Raw genomic sequence first — 20818 nt, 5'->3', positions numbered from 1 at the left:
AAGCCTTATGAAATGGAACTAGGTTGGTTTCCTGAAGTCTGTCTGTCCTTTGGAGCATATAAAGGAAGTTGGAGATGAAAGATTTGAGGTGACAGTTTGTCCTTCTGACAAAGATAACTTGTCACTGGGGTAGAGGAAAGTGTGGCATAATTTAGGGGAATCTTTCTACAGTAGGCTTCATTTCATGTGTCCTGATTCTAAATTACAGTGCCGTCCCTAGTTGGGGATAGAACAGAAACCAGTGCGTTCCTTGACAGCACAACCAAGTAACTAAGCAAAGCTGAATAAGCTAATCTTCTTGTCTGTATCCTTGGAAGATTATGTATGGTCTACTTAATAATTTATTTCAATTATTTTAAATTATACGAAATCAATAATAGATTTACTTGAAATCATAGGAATCAGACTTTGCTGTTGTGGAGACAGAGGTATGTACAGTTTACAACACACATACTCAATTTCCCTAATGAGAAAATAAAATTGCAGGTATATAATAATGGACTTTTGTGTGTGTGTTTTTCAAGATCATTGATTTTGGAGGGGAAAAAAAAATTGGAACAGCAGAAATGAGGTTTTCCTTCTAAGAAAATATAATCTATTTCATCATTAAGGGGGTTTATGTGGACAAGACTCTAGGATGAAGTCCAATAAAAGAACACATGTATTTTGTTTAGTTTATTGTATAATGGTCTATTATGGTATGTAAATTAATGTTCTCTTAATACCAGAACGCTGTTTTTTGTTTTTGTTGTTTTTAATAGTGGCAAAAATTATAAATTGAGCAGTAAAATAGAGTATTAGTACATCTAAGGTGGTTCTTTTTCACATTGGTATAACTTTATGGAATGTGGTAGTTTTACTCATTTATTTAATGTCAGTGAGAGAAGTCAGGCATAGCATCTATTTATGTGAAATTGGGTAGAGAAATATAAATTACAAATAACATGAGAAAGCAAACATCAGTTAATTACAGTTTTACCCTTTTTTTGATATCTCTTTTGTACAAAAAAAAAGTATAAATCACAAATAATCAGACATAACGATAAAGCATCCCAAATACCAGCTGCATAGAAGAATGCTTTCTTCTATTTCTTTCAGTATGAAAACTGTTTATAGTGACCTGGAAGGACTCCTTCCTATTAAATCTAAGAATCATTGGCTGAAGCAAATTAGAATTGTCTGAAGAAAACCGAATGAACAATGCTGATTTGTATATATTGAAGATCCGATCTCAGGTCTCTTAATGTTCTTTCCATTTAATGTTCTTTCTTTAATGTTTCCATTTAATGTTCTTTCGTCTTTGCTTAGTACGGTATGTTCATATTGCTTCCTACCTAAGATTTGCATGCTGTTATAATCTGCAGTAGGAATGAAGAGCATACATGCTTTCTGCAGATCCACTCTGAAATAATTCCCATCATTGTACATACATTTTTACACTCCATTGTGAATTTTCTCCTTTATGTCCATCTCATGTTAATATGAGATTTCATAGGCCTTCATACTGCTTCCCTTTGACATATTTTATAACCAAGATGTTTCTACAGGAAAGGTTTTTTTGACCTCTGTATTAATGCTATTGATTTTACTGAGAGCAGAATTTCACTGCTGGACTTCATAGTAGCCTTCCTTTATTTTTTCTTGCTCCTACAAACTGCTTGCTGAGCTGCTAGCTTTCTGTAAATCTTTGACTTGTCATACTTCACTAATTATTAAAAGCCAATGATGTAGAAGAAAATGATGAGATAAAGGTAAGTAAATAATACTCAAGCTCAAAATATGTCTGCAACTTATTCAGGCATTGTATTAAAGTATAAGCAGCAAATGCTCAAAGAATGGCCTCGGGTTAGCTCATACGCTCTGTTGTGGCACACAGGGTTCTGAAATGTTTCTACATGTGGCAGAGAGTATTTGACAACAGTAAAGTAATCAGAATGAATGTTATATTAAAATATGATGTCAAATAGAAATGAGCTAATTGCTACAATAGGTTCATTATTATTGCTTATGCAGGGATATTGTAACGTTTGAAATTCAATGCTGACAATGGAAGTGATGCTAATCCTGCCTGAAAGATGACTTACAAAAGCCTAAAACAGCTGAATTTCAGAATCAAGTTGATGTCACTGTATATTGATACATGTGGGAATCTAGGGTTACTGGTATTTATTTATTTATTAATGAGACTGCATCTGAAGTACAGGTTTCCCTCTACTACAATAAGAATGAAATAATCAGGGATGACTATATTATATAAAGGGATATCTTAACTTGATAATCTATCGTACAGCTAAACTATTTGGTTGCTTTCCTCACTTGTGGGATATGTGTTAAATTAGTTGACTGTAATCACTGTAGGGGCTCAAAAACTAAGAACTGTAAAAGAATATTTATAAAAGATAATGTGCAGGAAATGTAATGCTATAGAAAAAAATACTTATTCCACAAGAAGAGCAGTTGCTAGGTAATGAGCAGTTTACAATAGTGCAAATTCTGATACAGAATCTGAGTATTGCAGTTTCCAGGAATGGTTGCACTTGTTCCTGCAAATTACAAGAAAAAATATTTATTTTGATGTTTTTGTTTGTTTGTTTTTGCTCTACTACGGAGTTTTGGAAGTGCTGTTGAGTTTTTCTTCTTAAGATTTATGTACTTCCATAACTTACTTCTGTTCTTTTCCTCCTGAGATGTCTCTGCATGCATTATGCATTACAGGAATATTAGCGCCTTTTTGTGTTTGTTCGTTTCAAACCTCTGGAAGTGAACTTGAAGATGTAGTTCTGAAAAATACAGAATGTTCATATTGATAAGTTCTTGGTAGCAATCTTCTAGTTTTTACCTTGAAATAAATTCATTTTCAGTGAAATCTGACAGAAACAACAACAAAAAAATCAAGTACCATTAACTAATACACAGAGAAAAGTTGTATTTTAGTAAATAATTGACAGGTTGTGGACAAGTCTTGTACTCTTTCTGTTCTGTTTGGTATAAAGTACAGTTAATTGGTAAATCAACCCAAGACATGACTTGAAGCAGATGCAAAGTAACGTCAGGAGTTGTCTCAGATGAGATCAGAGGAGAGGTGTTAACCTGAGACCAACTACAGTAGTGTAAAGAGATGCTGTAGCAGCTGTTCTAAACCCCAAACAATTCCATCTTTCAGCCCTGGTAGCGTTAGGGCTAGAACAGTTGTATCATGATCCTGGATAACAGAGTCTGCCTTTGTAGTGAGCTTGGAAGTAACTAAAACAGATACTCATCGACCTATGTGGTTGGTCATGAATGCTGATGTCTCAGTGGTGATGGCAGAGAATATCAGAGTGAATATCAGCTGCTGTCACTGGAAAGGGTCTCTGCAATGTCGTGTGTTACATCTTGCTGCTTCAAGCTGTCTCTCAAAGTACATGCTTTAATTGTATAGAAAAAATTACAGAATCCTATCTGAGTGGCCTCTTGGGCCATAGTCTTACCACATTTAGCAGAGAGGTTTAAGAACGTGGTTTAGTATCTGAGTTTTATTTTGTACTTCACATTATTACAATGAACGATGAAATCCAGGCCTCAGAAGCCTCAGTGACGAAGCTTTTTTTGCCTTTGCAGCAAGCAGAGGATATTACCCAGAAGACTGAGCAGAGATCTGGACTGTTGAATCCAAGCTATAGGATACATCCCACAGCACTGTGGGTCTGGAGCTAAACAGAGACAGGTATTTCTTGTGTGTTAGGAGCAATGTCACATGTGCTTTCCCCAGTGCAAGTTATGTCCTTATCATTGTGTGTAAATGAGAAAATTTCAAAATGATAACATGCTAACATTAATAACATAGCTAGTTCATAGAGATGGTTCTGATCATAATACTTTTCCACTTAAAAAGCTGTCCTGGAAGATCTCTGCTAGCATTATATATGCTATGTGTTTGTCTTCAAATGCACTTGCAAGTGCTTCTGTGACACAGTAACACTATTTTCTCACTGTGACCCTAAACATAACTGTCTAAGATGTTTTTGACTGCTGTCAGCATTGTAGGTAGTATCAGATGGACTGATCTTTGAAAGTGTAAATTGTTCAGATTTTCTGTGCATTTTAAAAAGTAAGTGTGCCCTAAGGTTAAATACTGTCAAAGAATCTGGATGCTGCCTTTTGTGGCCTGTAACAGATCTGTACAGCAGTACTATACTGTTACCAAAGGCCTTTTACACGTGGCTGTATTTCACTATGACCGACGGTGTACCAAGCCACAGTAAAATAAAGCAAATAACATTGAAGTGTTTCCAACTATTTCTGTGTTTACTGCCTCTCCTCATTGGTATCAGTGGGATTTCTACAATTGACTTCAGCAGTAGTCAGTTGTATATGGACGTTGTATATGAGGATGTGTAACCCTTAATAATGTATAAAAATAAAAACTGCCCTATAAATCAGTTAACCTTATCATAAGTATTCATCTAAAGTCACTTGTTAAACAGAAATGCCCTTCTAAGTAGAGGGGAAGCAGAACAAAATTCCATTGACAAAAGTCAACCCCATATTTAAAGACTGGTGGAAAGTGTTGGATAGAAACATCTGCTGAATATGGGCTCATAGTCCCAGACCTAAGAATTTATCACTGCAGAAGAGCATTCTTCACTTAAGGGAGCTGAGTGGGAATGCATGTTTATGGTCACACAGTGTTCTTTCCAGTTGCGGCCTTATAGGCGCAATTTGAAGAACTTTCGTAAAGCACACGGTAAGCAGATAAAGACTTTCCACAGTACCTGACAGCCTGTGTGAGTGAGAGACAGGGAGTGAAAGAAAGAAATTAAAAGAAAAAGTGAGTGTTCTGGTAGACAGAAACAGCATTTTCTCTGCTGATCTGTTTAGTGGTAATGCTGAAAGCAGGAAAGTTCTAAAACTCTAACATTCTGGAACGATCACTGAAGCTGGTATCAGACCTACCTCATCATTAATTTTTTAGTGTCCTTAATGGAATGGTAAGTGGTGAAATTATTGTAGGTTTGTATAGACCTGGCAGAATAGTCAGCATGGAAGTAAGTGTGCTTAAATAAAGGAGATGCCTGAGCTGTCCGTGCATTTCTCTCTCTTAGCAGTTAAATTGGTGCAATGCTTGAAGAAACTCAGGTGACCAGTGTTACGTGCTGAAAATATAAAACATAGTATTAGATGAGATGCATAGTATTTTCTGACAATGACAGCTTTTAGCCTTGCAAATCAGACCACAGTTACTAATTCCTCTGAATTTCATTAGTTTATTACTCTCCTAGGATGCCACTGAAATAATAAATGTGAATTCGTTGGATGGATAATTCTTTTTTCACTGTTCAGAAAATTTCTATAAAATTAGGGCCTTGATTAAATTCATAAAAGTTAATGGAGAGATATCTGTTGGCTAATCCATAAGGCGTGAACAAATTACTGAGTATTCATTAAAGTCATGTAGCTTGCTTTAATTTTTTGTTGTAATTTCCCCAGCATTATATTGATTCCCAACATTGTATTAATATTTTCCTGCTTCTCTGTAATGTCTTACTATAAACATGTTATGCATCAGTACCATTGTAGCATTAGCAGATAATTTTGAAATTAAGATTTTGGTCTACAGGTACTAGAACATCTTCTTAAGTAGCTCCAAGAAATGCCATCTGAGACAGTCAGACAGGTTTTGGCAAGATTAATGCCCAAAGAAAGACTTTCAAAGAGTTCCAAATCTTTTCCTTTCCAAATGGTAAAAGACAGTTTTTGTTTTGTTTTGTTTATTTTTTAGAGGGATGTTTGGATTCTAATTATTTTTATCATATACATAAGTCTAAAAAGAACATAAAGACTGTAATGCCTAGGTAAGTACTGATAGTAATTAGGTAATATAATTTGACAGGTGTGTATATATTATGGACAAGTTGTAATGACATCATCACACTCTTACTTTTTAACCAGAACTCTAATGTAGTCAGTGCACAAACTGGATGAAGTTCAGTTAATGTGAACTGTCCAGAATTTTGCATTTTTCTCATTCCTTATTTACTTCTTGCTATTTCAATCTGTCTGTAAAGAAAAAAAAATATATTAATTTCACAGTAAGCTTTTTTTATGGTGTTCTTCATTTTACTACACCTTCTTCACAAATATTTATACATTTACTTACCTTGTGAGGTGTGGACATTGTGTTATGCTCAGTTATGAGATGGAGAAAAGCAGAACATTGATTACTTTGGGGCAACATGCCCCAGTTTGTCAATATGGAGGCAGGGACTTGAGTTTTCAAAGTGCTTTTTAGCTACTGTGTCCAAAATGCAGCTCCCTTTGCCTGCAGTTACACTTGTGAGGGCTGGAAAACATGTTTCCTCCAAGAAGATTTCTGGGGAAAAATAATTTAGAATAGTGGTAGGAATTAATACTCTTTACCTTGACCATACAAGAACTCATTGTGGCGTAAATTCTGTTGATATGATTAAAAGATACAGAATCTCTGTTCTGGCTGTCTTTGTGCAGACCTTTGAGTCTCATACTGAAAGAGAGAGGAACTCTGGGCTCCTGGCTCTGTGCAGGTGGACCTATGTCATGTTCCTTTGTTTCTCGGAGCAATGGTGTGTAACTAGCTAGTAAGTACAGCTGGTACGCTTCATATGTGATCTGCTGACCAACTTGTCTAGCACAGGGGATAGGAAAGGGCCTTGCATATAGGATTTGCCACAAAAGGGGATTCAGTGTCCTCAGTGGACACACCAAAAAATATTCTCCTGATGCAAACCAGCACCACAGACCTTACTTCTGACCTCCATCCAGCTCTCAGATTCTGAGGGACAGGGTCCACTCCTTTGGAAAACAAAAATTTTATCGTTCTGTGTTCAGGGATAATTTAATCTGGCAAAACTGAGTCATAAACAGAAGTGAACAAACGGGATACTAGTAATGTTCTGGCTTGAATTAATTCAGACAGAATACTGATTTAACTTCTTTCAAGTGGAACAATAGTGCCATCAGGTGGACATGAAGATGAGTTATTCCTGGCAGAATTTTAAATGTATTTCTGCTTCAGTAATCAGATTTCATCTTGATGCATTTGATCTTTTATTAAAATTAACAGCTTAATTAACACTAAGTCCTGCCATTTAATTAGTTTATGAAGCATAATCAGTTGCATAAAGAATGACGTAAAAACATATGGATTATTAAATACATCTCTTGAATATGCAAGTATAATATCGCCATTTAGCATAATCAGTTTTTATACCCAGAAATTTTATTAATTCAAATTTTTTACAGCATTTGCTAGCTATTATGCAAATGTTGAAAATTAAATGGCCCACGGAGATACTTTTAATTTCTCCTGCTCTTAACATTTTTACTAGGATCTTTAAAGACCAAAATTCAGATGAACACAGTGGACTCCCATTCAGTCTCCCAGGCGAGCTTCTGCCTAAAACACTGGGGAACATTGTGTAGGTAGTGCTTGCGCTACTTCATACGTTTTTTAGCAATACGAAGTCATGTGCCGATAATTGTTCGTGACCTTTCAAGGTACAAAATGTATAAATAAATAATGTGCTTGCAATGGGAAAGATCATTCATGGCACAGATCTTGGTCTTTATTTTGAGTGTCTGTTAAGATTTGATGAGGGCTTGAAACTCTGAAAAAGAAAGAAAAGAACAATAAAATGACACCATATTTTATAACTGCATCTTCAGAAAAGTACTTTCTGTATCTCGTATCTGATAATCATTCCTTAAAAGTAGCACATTGTGTACTCATAATAATAGATATTTAAAACATAAGAAATGTTTCATTTAAGTGTCATATTGTATCAATAGTTCAATAATAAAGCAATGAAATTATATACTAAGTTTTTATAAATATGTTTGGATTCCAGTCCTGAAATCTCTGCAGATGAAAAAAGGGGCTGACTACCTAGAGCTGAGGGCAAAATACAAACACACTCCTGTGTTAAATCCTTTCTATGACAGAGCAAAGCTGAGCACCTCAGAATCAGATCTGTAACAGCCAGTGTATGGAGCATGGCAGCTGCTTAGAGCTAGCCACTAGGAAGTCCCAACAGCAGGTATTACTCCATTCCATAAAGGGGGTCTTACCATCCACTCCAATTTTACCATCTCCATCCCTGTCACCTGCTGCCGGGAATGCCTTGGGCTCAGCATTAGTCAAAGCTCTGGCACTGGCTGAGAAGTTCTGCAGGAAAAGTCTGTTAAAGATGAGAGGAAAAAGGAGTGAGACATACTTCAGTCATGAAAGCGTTTGGAGTTGTTGGTAATAGCTGTAAAAAATTAAGCCTGATTCATTCCTTCAGACTATTTCAAAAGTTCTTTGTGAAATCCTTTTGAACTCAGTGGAAAATCTTCCTTCTTCAGTGAGACTAAGGGTAGGAGAAGAAGAGGGTCTTGAAATGTAACACATAAAGACGAATTTGATATATAAACTGAAAAAACAAATTTAAAAGTTAAAGTTTACCTTGGCAGCACTGTAGGCCAGCAGCAATTTCAGCTTCTGTCAGGATACCAGCAAGAGCCATGCTACTGTAAAATGAAAAATAACATTGGGTAGAGTGCACGTTGATCTTGCTCTGTCAGCCTTTGACACTGCCTTGTGGGCAGCCAGGTTTGATTAGTGGGACACTTGTAACGTAGGTCCCAGCGCAAACCAAGGGAGCTACCCTGCAGGAGCAGGCTATTCCATCCACAGTGCATCTGCCTTGGAGTTATCTCTAGTTATGGCTTCAGGTGCACAAGCTGAGGATGAAACCAAATGTATTTATAGAACTGCATGACATTGTGGAATCTCTGGTTATTTCCATGCATTTTTTTGCATGGATCATTGGGATGACTTGAAAAGCTCCCAGAGGAAAGATTCAGTTCACCTTGCAGCTTAGTTTTTCCCACGCCAAGAACAGAAAAATCTTTAAGGTAAAAGATCTGCAGAGTCCTCTTGACTTGATTGTTTTTCAGATGACAGAGATAATGACTTATATAGATCTCAGTTAAGCTCTCTTGACCTTTTACAGAAGTCCTGGAGCCACGTGATGGCTCAGATACCCTAGGGGATAAGTTACTGTCGCTAACAAGACCTGCTAGCTAATCAGATTGATATTTATATCCCAAAGGAATGTGCATGGTGTTTTACACAATATATAAGGTTTAGTGACATCAAAGTAAATCATCTCACTTGTACTTACTTATAGTCTAGTGAGTGATTTTTGAGCTGTGAATGAACTTTTTTTTCTACTTAAATGATAGCTGCAAGTGGATATCTTAATTGTAGACTTTGACTTCCAAGTGTCCAATCCTGACACTAATTGCCCATGAAGCATTACTCCTGTAATTGCCTTAATAATCTTCAAATAATGCTACGATGATACAAATGTAGTAAAAATAACTGACATGCAAGTAGAATCTCATGTAGATAAAACTTGCCATTATAAATCAGCCTGAGGTATTTTTAATAAGCCCATACATAAAGATCGGTTACTCAATTACTGCAATATATACTTTAGACTATAAAAGTTTAATACTGAAGACATTTTGCTCAGTATTAATTCACTACATGGTACACATTTTAAATCATAATAGTAAATGTGTCCATTTATAGAATGATAGCCATCAGTCGTTCAGCAGCACAAAGCACTACGCACCAGTTAAAGGTAAGAAGCGAAAATGTGAGCAATGGAATCAGTAATATTTGGTTCTTCTTTTCTGTATTGAGAAGATAAACTTCCATAAGGATCTGAACACTGACCAAGCACAAGCTGTAACTTTTCTCTTGCTGGGCCCTCCACTTGGCGATCTCATGAAATCTGTTGGAACTCAGTGGCCTTGAGAAAGGCTGAAATTACAATGGTGTAAAAAGCCATTGGGTGAACATTACACACCCACATATTTATAGATACGCATAGAGTATTGTTGTAGGTTTAGATAGTCTTTGAATAATGGCATTACATATAAAATAAATCCTAACACTTGGTTAATGTAACATAAAGCTGCTGTCTTTTCTCTCAGCAGTTATGTACGTGAAAATATAGACAAAGCCTCATCTTGCACTTCTTAGTTTTTCTTGGATCATTTCTTCAAGAGATGAACTCGGGCAAGGAGTGCTAACTGTATTATTCTAAACCTATGCTATATGGTAAATTTAACATTGTGAAAGCAAAGCTTTCTGGACTGTATAAAATCAACTGAGCAAGTTATTTTTAATGACTTTTCATTCTGAACCGGAGAATATATAAATTTAATGATCCAGTCTTTCTGTCTGGGAATCTATCTTTGCCTTTGGGTCAGGTTCCTAGGAAATAATTGAGAATATGGCATGGGATCAGAGAGGCTCTAATAATTGTGCTGGAATTTCTGAGCATTCAAGAAGCAGTTCTTGTCAGAAGACCACACTGAGATTACAAAGCATTTATTGATACAACTTTTTGAGTGTTTATGTGGTTGGTTAGAGCTTGCCTGTAGATGGCACCAAAGGCAGTTATGTGCAGCCATGAAATCTCCAGGATTATTTTGGGTGAGAGGGAACCAAAAACCAGAATGAGAATGCGTTCACAGGTGGGCATTTATAAGGGAGGACTAGAAGAGGAAAGAACTGATATTTAAAAGATAAAAGTCTAATCTACCAAACCAACTGAAAGACTGCAATATAAAAAAGTTAAATCGAAAACTCAAATATAATTCCAGACCTTCCTATAATGATAGTTTGGAAGAATAGATTATTTCAGTACTTAACAAAACCAGGTTTTACTGTATATATTTTTTATGCTGGCTAGATAATACAGTCTGTCAGGGTGATCGTTGCAAATCTGAGATAGACTGGTTGTGGAAACCCAGGAGTTAGGGCAGGAAGTTAGTGTCTGAGAAGTACCTGCTGATGAACATCTAGGTGTGATGAAACCAGTGCGATTCTTTTTCAGTCAGGCATTTGCCTATTTTAATTTGACAAATTCCCCTTCGAACTGTAGGCTCATTGTCTTTGTAACTGAAGGGGAAGCCATTGTCTAGGAGCACCTTCTTTTCATATTGTGACCAACGTGGTAATCTGATTTTCTTTTCTGGAGCTTGATACACAGAAGCTCTGATTTTTCTTGTTTTCATGAGTGTAAGACATGTTGATAAGCAAATCAAAAGTTATTGAGCAACCATATCCCATCTGTTACACAGTTTTCTCCTTAGGCCTTCTGTACAGAAAGTTTTCCTAAAAGTCCATACCAATCTAATGTTTTCTGTGTGTACTTGCAAGCAAAAGTAATGTGGAGTTTCAGTTTCATAAAATACAAACACTTTGAATAAGTTCAAATTCCACTGCACCCACTTAGTATAATGTTGTAAAAATACAAGCAACTAAGCATAAAAATGTGAAGTACGTCTGTTCAGGGATTTAATCAAGATGTATCTATTTTGGTAACACATTCCAGGAAATGAATCCAGCCTTGTCCCCCTCTGCCCACACTGGGTGAAGGGCTCCAGGCGCCTCTGATGGTGCTGCATCAAAGATTTTCCACATGGGCTGGCTGCTAACTCAAAGAAGAAACTTTACCAGTCTGTGCATGTAACGAATGTTCTGACATCCCCTTGCCCTTTCTGTGCTCTCTCAGTCCTCTTGTTAGAAAATGAACTCCAGATTTTGAACAGTTGGAGAGCTGAAACTGAAACTGAAGTTTACAAATGGCTCTAGGTTGGGATTTCCAAAGGAACAGTGTGGTGGTAAAATCACTTGGAATATTCTCTGGCAACATGAAGTTATTAGGCAGCCAGCTTCCATTAAATATCAGGATATTTTACCTTTGCACGCATGGTTCTGCTGCTTTATCCTTTCTTTATCAGGACAAACTAAATTTTAGTTTAAGAGAGATGGTGCATTCAGTGTCTGGAGCAATAGGTTGGGTTTTGAGAACAGGTTTCCGAACCCTGACCCACCATATCCTTCTTATAAGAGCTTGTGTAGGACAATCAAAATTCTTTGATTCAAAATGTATTGATTTCCCACGTAAAGAGATGATAGTAAGTCTTTATTTCGCAAGAGGTATTGGGAGGATACAGGGTAATGAGGGGACTGTATGCAGCTGAGGTGTGTTTGAGAACTCACAGTCTTTGGGCTCAGTGGGACTCAGATCTGCTGCTCATGTTTTGGGTCGATATTTAATTGTCTTAAGTGGAGGTAAAACATATAAATAAAATTTCCTTCATGCTGGGAATTAAGAAGCAGTATTATACTGAGTAGGATGGAATTACTCTAGAAACTGAGAACAGATTATTGGTGTGATACACGGGGTGTTGTTAGATCCTTTCTGATTTGATGTAGCATAAACAATTTATAATAGAATATGGGGTTTAAACTGTGTACTTATCAGTGTTTTATTTGTGTACTTTCTTCATAAAAGCTTGATGCAGAGGATTTAATCCTTACTTATCAGATTGATCAGAGAGGTTATAGAGCCTCCGTGTTTGAAGATACTCAAACTCATCTTAGAGCAGTATGATCTAAGTTGGCCCTCTGGTCAGGGGATTGCACCAGTGACCACCAGAACTCTCTTCTGGCATAGATTACTCTGTGATCCTATGCCTTGGTTGTGGTAACATTGTGAGATCACCATTTGTCTCTTTGCTACTTAAGATGGCATATCCTGCAAACAAAGGTTTTCTCTAGCACTATGGCAGTATGAAGTTGAGAGAGCGCTCCTTGCTATTACCTAAAAAAAAAAACCTTGAAAGTCACCACTGGCTAAATATTTAAACTAATTTAAATGAACCTTCCTAGAAAACTTTACTTTACAGATGTTTTTATGAATTTCTGTAGTTTGGTGAATGAATGATGTGACCTTTCCTCTTACGTCTGCTGCTTGGTTTATTCTGTGACAATACGCTACAAAACAATGGGCATTAAGCGACGATTGGTACGTTCCTCAGGTGAATAATCTGGGATGTAGAATAAAGGTTAATCATGTGTTGTCTTTTTTTCAGATTTCTATATAGCCAATTGCTGTTGGCACTTACAAGTGTCTGTGTAGTGCCATACTTGGTAAAAGTATGTCTTTAAATGGAAGATGAGAGGTATTGTTTTCCTTTGTTAATGCGTCTGTCACACAAAAGAAGTTGTTTCCTCTTGTTGGAATTTATTTTCTTCTAATTTAGTCCAGCTCTAAAAATGTGCATCCTAGGGAAGACTTAACAGGGACTAAGCATTGTTTTTGATGAACAGTCTATGAGCTTTTTTTGAAATTGAGGACTTTGAGTTTTATTGTAATTTCTTAATGAAATGTCTGGATGGCTTTAGTAAAATTTAAAACTCATCTTGTTACCAGGAGTTACTGTTTGAAGAAGGATGGATTTTCTCATGAACAAAGTTCTCTAAGTTTTACTTAAATTTGCAATATACATGAAAAATGCTTAATTCATAGAAGTACTTAATTCCCCCCTTGTGGCAACAGAAGGGACTGACATGCAGTTGTTTAACATCTCTGAAATACAGGATTTTCTTGCATTCCACATGAGACTTTCAGGTGTGCAACGAATAAAATGTCAGGCTTGTCACTTAGTGTATTGTGTGTGCCATCTGCTTGTGAATTAATGACATGATATTTTAATGATTAGCAGTGTGAAGAGCTAATATATGTGTTATCTCTGTATACTGCTGCAGGTCTGGATTGCTCTGGCTTGTTTCTTCAGCAGATAGGAAAATGAATAAGGTAAAAGGAACCACCAGTCTCATCATTATGCAAAATATTTCAGTGCTCTATTTAACAGCAGCTATAATTTAAGCCCAGATTTAACATCAAAGGCACTGGGGATAGAATTAAGATTTATATTCATTATAATTCTGCCAAGGCTTCAGTGAATCTGATTGCTAGAATTCCTCTTTTGCTAATGCAGTCTTAAATCTGCCGAACAGCTCTCTTACATGCCTGGGTATGAGTGAGCTGCACTTGCCTCACATAATCATCTCGCAATTCATAGAAATGCCAGCACTGAATGTTACATAAAAGTTCCAGCAGGCTTTGTTTCTGGTCTTCTTCAAAACAGCTGCCAAATTATGTTATAATTATCACCCAGTTTCAGCGGGGAGGATTAAAATGACAGTCTGCTTCTGAGCTGGAACCAAGTCATGGTAGATGGGAGAGGTCTCAACTAAATGTTGGTGGGGAAATTTCCAACCCACTCATCCAGAAATGCGTAGCATCTACTCAGTCTACTGAGCTCTGCATTTAACCATGAATAATATTTACTTTGTCCATTAATGAAAACAATGCTATAACTAGCTCTAAACCATGTAAGACACTTATCAAAGGAAAGGAAGGACTAGCTCTTTGTGATTTTCATACCTAAGTAAATTGCTAATATAATGGGTTATATAGATGATTATTCATTATAATAAATGAAATAATTGAGTAATGGCTGTTATTTAGCTGCATAAGACAGTTAGTATTTGTACTCTGCTTCACTTTAAGATAATCAAATAGCAAGGCTGGCTGTTTTTTCATCTGTAGTGAACACAGAAATTCACAAATGTGATGAAGTATTATTGTTTAGTAGGTATTAAGAGGTAACAAGCAACATGCTCATGATTAACAGAAAAACCTCCAGGCCTGGCCCATGTCATCAAGGCACTGTGACTTGTGACAGTGTCAGATATGGGATTAGAACCTTCTCCTCTGTCTCACAGCTGCCTTAGGTTTCATGGAAGATAAATCTTCTTGAGGGAGAGTTACATTTTAGGCCATAAACACTTTCTGATGATGTATGCTGTAGCCTAGTGCTTCATTTTGTAAAATTAGCCACAAATTTATTCCGTGCTTTGAGCTATGTGTCAGCTCCTCTTAAATTTTTTCTCAGAGTCTCAGGTCTGGAACTGAATATAAATTATTTTGAGCTATCTTGTTAGCATTGCTTTTCCTAAAGGATCAGAGAATTAAGTAGAAATAAAACTCAACAAAATCAGGACAATTAAGCCTTAAAAGATGTCATATTGTTTAAGAACATCAAAACTGTGTCTGGCAAGTCAGCATGGTAAAGTACAGAGATGGAAAACCTAAACAAAACCAAAATAAATTAAAAAAAAAAAAAAGCTCTTCCCCATTTTTTTAAAATTTTTTTTGTCCCATCTTCCAGCCACGATTTCAACACTAGGAGTTGAAAATGACAAAGTGCCTTCTTTACAATGGAAATGTAGCAATGCCGTGTCACCAAAACATCTGTACGTTGCAAGATTTCTCAGCAATCCTGTGTGTGAACTTGGTGTATGGGGAATTGCTAATGCCTGAAACAATATAAAAATGTACAAACACATGCTGAGTGCGAAGTGCTTGTTGGACGAGGTAATTGGAAGAGTCAGTCCAAGGCTGCCTTTGGTTTATGCCTTCACCAGAGATTGGAATTCTGTCAAGAAAGAAAATGAGAAAGGCAGAGGGAATAAAACTAGATGAAAGTGCTTATTAACACCCTTAAAAAAAGGTAGATAAAATTGTCCTAAACTCCTAGCCATGGAGAGCTCCCGAAGTTATTATAACACTGCACAAGCTACTGCTAAACTGAGATTCTGGGGGCGTGACAGATTTTTCACTCCTTAAAAAGAACATGTGCAGAGAGGAGTGCGTCTGTAAATTCGTATTTGTAGGAAATCCTGAGTTAAAAGTAAACTATCTTTAACCCATTTACAAAGTCTGATAATAGCTAAGGCAGCAGAGAATGAATTAATTAGGTCAAGCCTGTAGCTTTCAATGTGAGGGTGTTTTTTTTTGATTTTATTACTCCGAAGAAAAAATATTAGTAGTGACGTAATTTCAGAATGGGAAATTTGATGGTTAATAGCTAAGCGTAATATAATGCTCTATTTGGGGCTCATAAACAGAAGCTGCAAAAGCTGCTGCTAAAGCAAATTCCTCCAACAGTGTCTCCCTCTCCTCCCAAACTCTGGCTAAGATTAGCACGTGTGTCTGTTGGAGTTATTGCCACCTGTCCTAGTTCAGCTAAGACAGCCCCGTTTTCAGTGACTTCATCTCTAATACATGATGTCTAATGCCCTATTTTCCTCTGCTGCAATTTCTAAAAGAAATGTCCTGGCTGGTTCACATCATCTCTGTGAGGTTTCGTGAGGAATTTGATTTAGTTTCTCACAGAAGGACTGCCCAGTGAAATTTGCAAATATCAGATAGTTCTCCAGCAGAAAATTATGTGCTGCCTTGTAGCAGTTCTAGATTTAAAAAAAATACCAGTTTTACTTTACTTTACTAAATTATCCACTCACTAGTAGTGGCCAGCCTTGGAAAGTGGTAGATAAATAAGTTTATGTAGTTGGAAGTTGTTTAAAAGTGAAAGTGGCATATGACCAGAAGTGCAAAGCATCCACTGCTGAAATGAAAATGCAGAGAATGAACAGATGTTCAGAATATTTTAAAAATCCATCACACTGAGCCTGTGGATCAGATGCACTGTAGAAATTAACCCCAAAACTGTTGTTATGGGTTGAAAGAACAGGTTCTACATTGGGCTTAAATGTGCTTTTGCTACAATAGAGACCAAATAGAAATAAGGCTATGAAAACAAAGGATTATTTGCTAGTATAAAAATTGTATCAGAAAGTAGCAGGCCAAATTGCTGCAATGCATTCTTCATTCAACCATTTAAATGCAGCTAAATGAATGCATTTTAAAACATAAATTCGATGAAATTGCCAAAAGTCTGACCTTCTACTCCAATTTTGCCATCGCCATCAGTATCACCTGCAGCCAGAAAAGCCTTGGTCTCTGCAGAAGTGAGGACTCTGGCACTTGAAGAGAAATTCTTCAGAAACAGCCTGGAATTCAACAGGGTAGAGTGGTGTGCTTGAGTTTGGTTCTCTGAAATGACCTTGGCATGTTGGTATTTCTGATTTTCTAACTTAAATCCATGCCAAAAAAAAAAAAAAGGTAATGTAATGCTTATTCTTAATTTCTGATGAAGTCCACCCAGATTCAAGGAAAGGCAAAGTACTGCATTTTGTTTTAAAAATAACAGCAAGGTTCTTCTAGGACACCAAGAATGTTCAAAGGTTTACGCTGCTCAAAGAAATACATCAGCTGAGCAGTACTTACTGAAGCTCTTCTTCCTCGATGAAACCGCTCTTGTCCTGATCAAGGATTCCAAAAACCTTCTTTATCTGATCAGGGGTTTTGCTGGATAAACCAACCGTGGAGAAGAAAGACTTGTAATTGAAGGAATCCGCAGCTGGAAGAAACAAAACCCTCTTAAACATTTTCCCTTGAAGTTGCTCCTACTGGATGTATTCCTTGGGAATATGTATGTCTTTTCTTAAAAATCAGCCTGCCCCTGTTCCTCTTGTTCCTCAGTGTAGCAAGGAAAATGATATAGTGGATAGTTTCCCTTTTTAATCACTCTGTGCCTGTGGTCATATATCCTTTCAGCTAGTTTGACATTTTCTGCTACAATGCACATCCTGCTAAATCAGGATATTTGCAATCTGTGTCATGCAATTAATAATAAATATTTAGAGGGTGCTACTGTGGCTTACAGACCAACTCCTAACATTGCATGTTCACTTTTACTTCAGTGAAGAATTTGATAGAAAGTTAAGTAAGCTGCAGTCTCGAACTAGCTCACTGAGCATTTGGAAATTAGGCTTGATCCTGCCAGGGAAGAACTCTAAGAGAACTGAGACTAGTCATTGATTCACAAATGGTGGTTGGATTCTGCAAGCTGTGGCGCCTTTTTTTTTTTTTTTGACATTCTGAAGGACAAGGATAGCCAGTTACATCTTCAACAGGTTTAGAAATTGAGAGGCAGTTTGATACTAACTGAAACTGTGGCCCTTTAATTACTTCTCTGTGTTTCGGGGAATGTTACCCACCAAATATCCACTTGTAAGACTTTCTGAATTCAAGGGGCTATACGGTAATGTAGCCACAATGAGATCTCACAGGGAAGGAATCTAAGGGGAAAATGATAGGCATGCCATCTTAAGACATAAAAATGATATGCATCTTCTGGCTGCAGAGAGACCATTCCTTACCCTGGCAGCTGGAGAGAGCAGATTCAATATCTTTAGCAGAAAGGATGTCAGTGATGGCCATTGTTGAACTGTAAAATAAATTAAAAGTGAGCTACTTAGTCATTAAAATGACTTCTCTACCTCTTTCATGGCTCTATTTGAAGTTGCTGCTGTGACAGTATGTGATAGGGGAGACATTATTCATCTAATTGTAAGGGGAGTGTTCTGTAACAGATGTCTGCAGCAGGTGCTTCCACTTAAAGCTGGGTAATGAGGGAGGAATTCTGCATGCGGGAGTGGGGGGCTTCAGGAAGATCTGATGCCTCTATTGCACTGGGAGAGCAAATCAAAGGTGGCTAGCACCACAGAACTTCATGAATTCTTTGTGGGTTTTCCTGGAGCTGCATTATTACTCAATTAAATTCAGCATTTATTTACAGCATACATAAAAGATAGGGCCAAGTATGTCCTAGAACTACATCTGGAATAAATTTAATCGGAATTAAAAACATAAATAAATCTGGTATTATTGTCTATAAATGCAGTGATCTTTACAAGAATAAAAATAGTAGTGTAGAATGAACAATAATAATCCCACTCTTTTCAAGAAAATCTAAAATCAGAGGGTAATCTCTTCTATTTACCTGCACACAATAAATGTAGTGACACTCTAAATTTGGTCGGCTGGGCTGCTGCATTGTTAAAAGACTACATTTCATGGTAGCTTTTAAAAAAGGGTCTTAATTATGTTTTGTTGTTTGTTTGTTTTGGTTTGGTTTGGTGTAGATGGTAATAAACCAGATTTTTATCCACGTTTTGGCATTTCAGTATATTGAACACTTATTGAGACCTAAATCTTATTCCTAATAGAGTGGTGGAGGCATTTTCTTCTGATAGAGCAACATTTGACAAAAGATACTCTTTGTCTCAGTCAACCACCAACAGCTGCAACAGTCTGTTTGCCAAAGTAGTAGAAAATGCTACAAAGCCTGAATTTCTCAGTTATTGTAGTGTGAATACAGCATCAATGCATCTGCAGTTTCGTAGCACACTCCAGTGCAGACTGGGTGCAACTTAAAACTTGCAACGTTACTGTGAGGTAGCTTCATGTTAATTAAGGAAGAGGGACTGAGGCATTGAAAAGTTATTTTTGAAAACCACAAGAGAACAGAAATCTCTTCTCCTGAATTCCTAACCGATCTTCAGCAGTATCATCCATCCTGTCTAAGTTTGGAAAGCAGCATTGGTTAGGAGGAAGTCAATGCTGGTAAACATTTATAGTCTGTACATTGATTTGAGATCTACACATTGGTTGAAACTTTGCCCAGAATATGAAAGAGATACCTCCGTACCTGTTTGATTGCAGCAGAAGAAATTGTCAGTCTTTGCAGTTTCTTTCTGAATGTCTCAGAAGATCTAAGGAGACAATGGGACAAATCTGTGTTGATGGCAAGGAGCATTTCTCCAGCTAAGGCAGATAAGTTACTTCTGTTTTGCTAGCAATTATTTGGTCCCAGTGGCTTCTTGTGCAGAGTATTTCCCCCTCTCAGTTTTAGGCAAGGTAATTTGGAGCTCTGCCATTCACCTAATTCTCACTGCTGACAGGATCAAAAACAGGGAAGAGTTGAAGGAAAAACTAAAAATTGCAGCAGGGTCTCAGGTTTTGTGAAGGGCACCGGTCTGTCTTTTTGCGTCCTGCAGTCTGGATGCTGATTCTGTTCTATGGGACCTTGTAAAGTATGGCACACTGGAAGCTGGTATAAGAATATATATTTTAATTGCATAGGTGCTTTCCATTTAGGGAGCATTTTGCTTTTGTGTTTCTGAAAGCAGAGGATCTAATCAGCTTACCTTTGTGGTCGTCTTGATGGGATAAGGAAGCCGTCCGGTTGGAAGGAAAGTACTTGCTGTGTGGCTCTCCCAGAGCTGAGCTTGCATATATATACTTTAAGTTGTATACCATATACAGATTTTAGATTTCAGCGTCACGAAGGGGGAATGGTGTCAAATGAACTTGCCTAACTAATCATCTTGCACTATTTTTATCTCAAGAGAATACATACGATATTTGCAAACGAAACAAGATAAGTGGCTATATACACGAAACGGACTGAGTCATATTAAATTTCTTCTGATTTAGGCAGAAAATACCAACTTCTCCACATGATGTAGGGCAGAGAGAAAAAAAAAACCTATCTGATATGCTTGATCTGAGGAGTCAGATCAAATGAAGCGGTACTAGCTTCTGAAGAGATGCCTTTAATGTTTAAATGTGATGACTTGCTATCTTATCTGTAGACGCGGCATGTGATAGGGTTTAATCATTAGAGAACTAAACAGAAAAAAAATTAAAAATGTCCTGTTCAAATATTGTTTGTGTAGCAAACCATTTCGGGAAAATAGTAGTCAGATTGTCTCAGAATGTCTGGTTTGCTGTCATTTTGAAAAAAAAAAAAAACACACAGTGAATATGTTGCTACAGGAGGTAAAAAAAATATTATGTCAATCCATGGGAACAGTTGGTTGGGGGAGGGTATTTAGTCTGGTATGTTTCCAGAGAAAATCTTCGAATTCTGTAAGGTTCTGACATCCTGTTTAGTCGCGTATGTATGAAGCAAAGGGGTTGTGATCCACCCAGCTGTCTCAGACAAAAGCTTCTGAGCCCTACATGAAAGATCTTTGCTTTCAGAATAGAGAGAAAAATTTTGATAGCAGCATCGCTGCAGGGAACAATACGTGAGGAGTGTCTGTGCAATTTGGTAACCTACCTTCCAATCTCTTTTAAGTAACTCATTTTTAGGATTTTTTTTCCCCCGTGCTGTTTCCAAGTGTTCCCTTGTG

General features: G+C 37.1%; 2 protein-coding genes and 1 long non-coding RNA gene across 4 annotated transcripts in view; 1 reads left to right on the top strand and 2 right to left on the bottom strand.

The window, feature by feature from the left end:
• Positions 1–15130, top strand: part of LOC310882125 — a 25233-nt gene extending 10103 nt beyond the window's left edge. Inside the window, exons 2-4 of the long non-coding RNA XR_014572817.1 lie at positions 3601–3706; positions 11412–13682; positions 15103–15130. This is a non-coding gene — a long non-coding RNA (uncharacterized lncRNA). The remainder of the gene's footprint in view (positions 1–3600; positions 3707–11411; positions 13683–15102) is intronic.
• On the bottom strand, positions 7892–8681 carry LOC310882015 (parvalbumin beta-like). Its single transcript, XM_083800112.1, has 3 exons — positions 8462–8681; positions 8337–8355; positions 7892–8195 (listed from the first exon to the last, which is right to left on the bottom strand). Exons 1-3 carry the CDS (start codon positions 8520–8522, stop codon positions 7982–7984), a joined length of 294 nt encoding a protein of 97 aa, XP_083656238.1. The 5' UTR covers positions 8523–8681; the 3' UTR covers positions 7892–7981.
• Positions 13695–20818, bottom strand: LOC310882120 (parvalbumin, thymic). 2 transcript variants are annotated; one of them, XM_083800416.1, is made up of 6 exons: positions 19829–20818; positions 19330–19393; positions 17999–18066; positions 17064–17196; positions 16677–16786; positions 13695–15369 (listed from the first exon to the last, which is right to left on the bottom strand). In XM_083800416.1, the coding sequence occupies exons 3-6, from the start codon at positions 18057–18059 to the stop codon at positions 15344–15346; spliced, it is 330 nt and encodes a 109-aa protein (XP_083656542.1). In that variant the 5' UTR covers positions 18060–18066; positions 19330–19393; positions 19829–20818; the 3' UTR covers positions 13695–15343. The 2 variants fall into 2 exon arrangements, with proteins under 2 accessions (XP_083656542.1, XP_083656541.1); XM_083800415.1 differs by lacking the exons at positions 19330–19393; positions 19829–20818 and having other exon boundaries at positions 17999–18863.

The sequence above is a fragment of the Anser anser genome (assembly GCF_964211835.1).
Source record: "Anser anser genome assembly, chromosome: 15".
Lineage (NCBI taxonomy): Eukaryota > Metazoa > Chordata > Aves > Anseriformes > Anatidae > Anser > Anser anser.
Note: the sequence above shows the minus strand (reverse complement) of the source record. Positions and strands in the feature narration are given on the sequence as shown.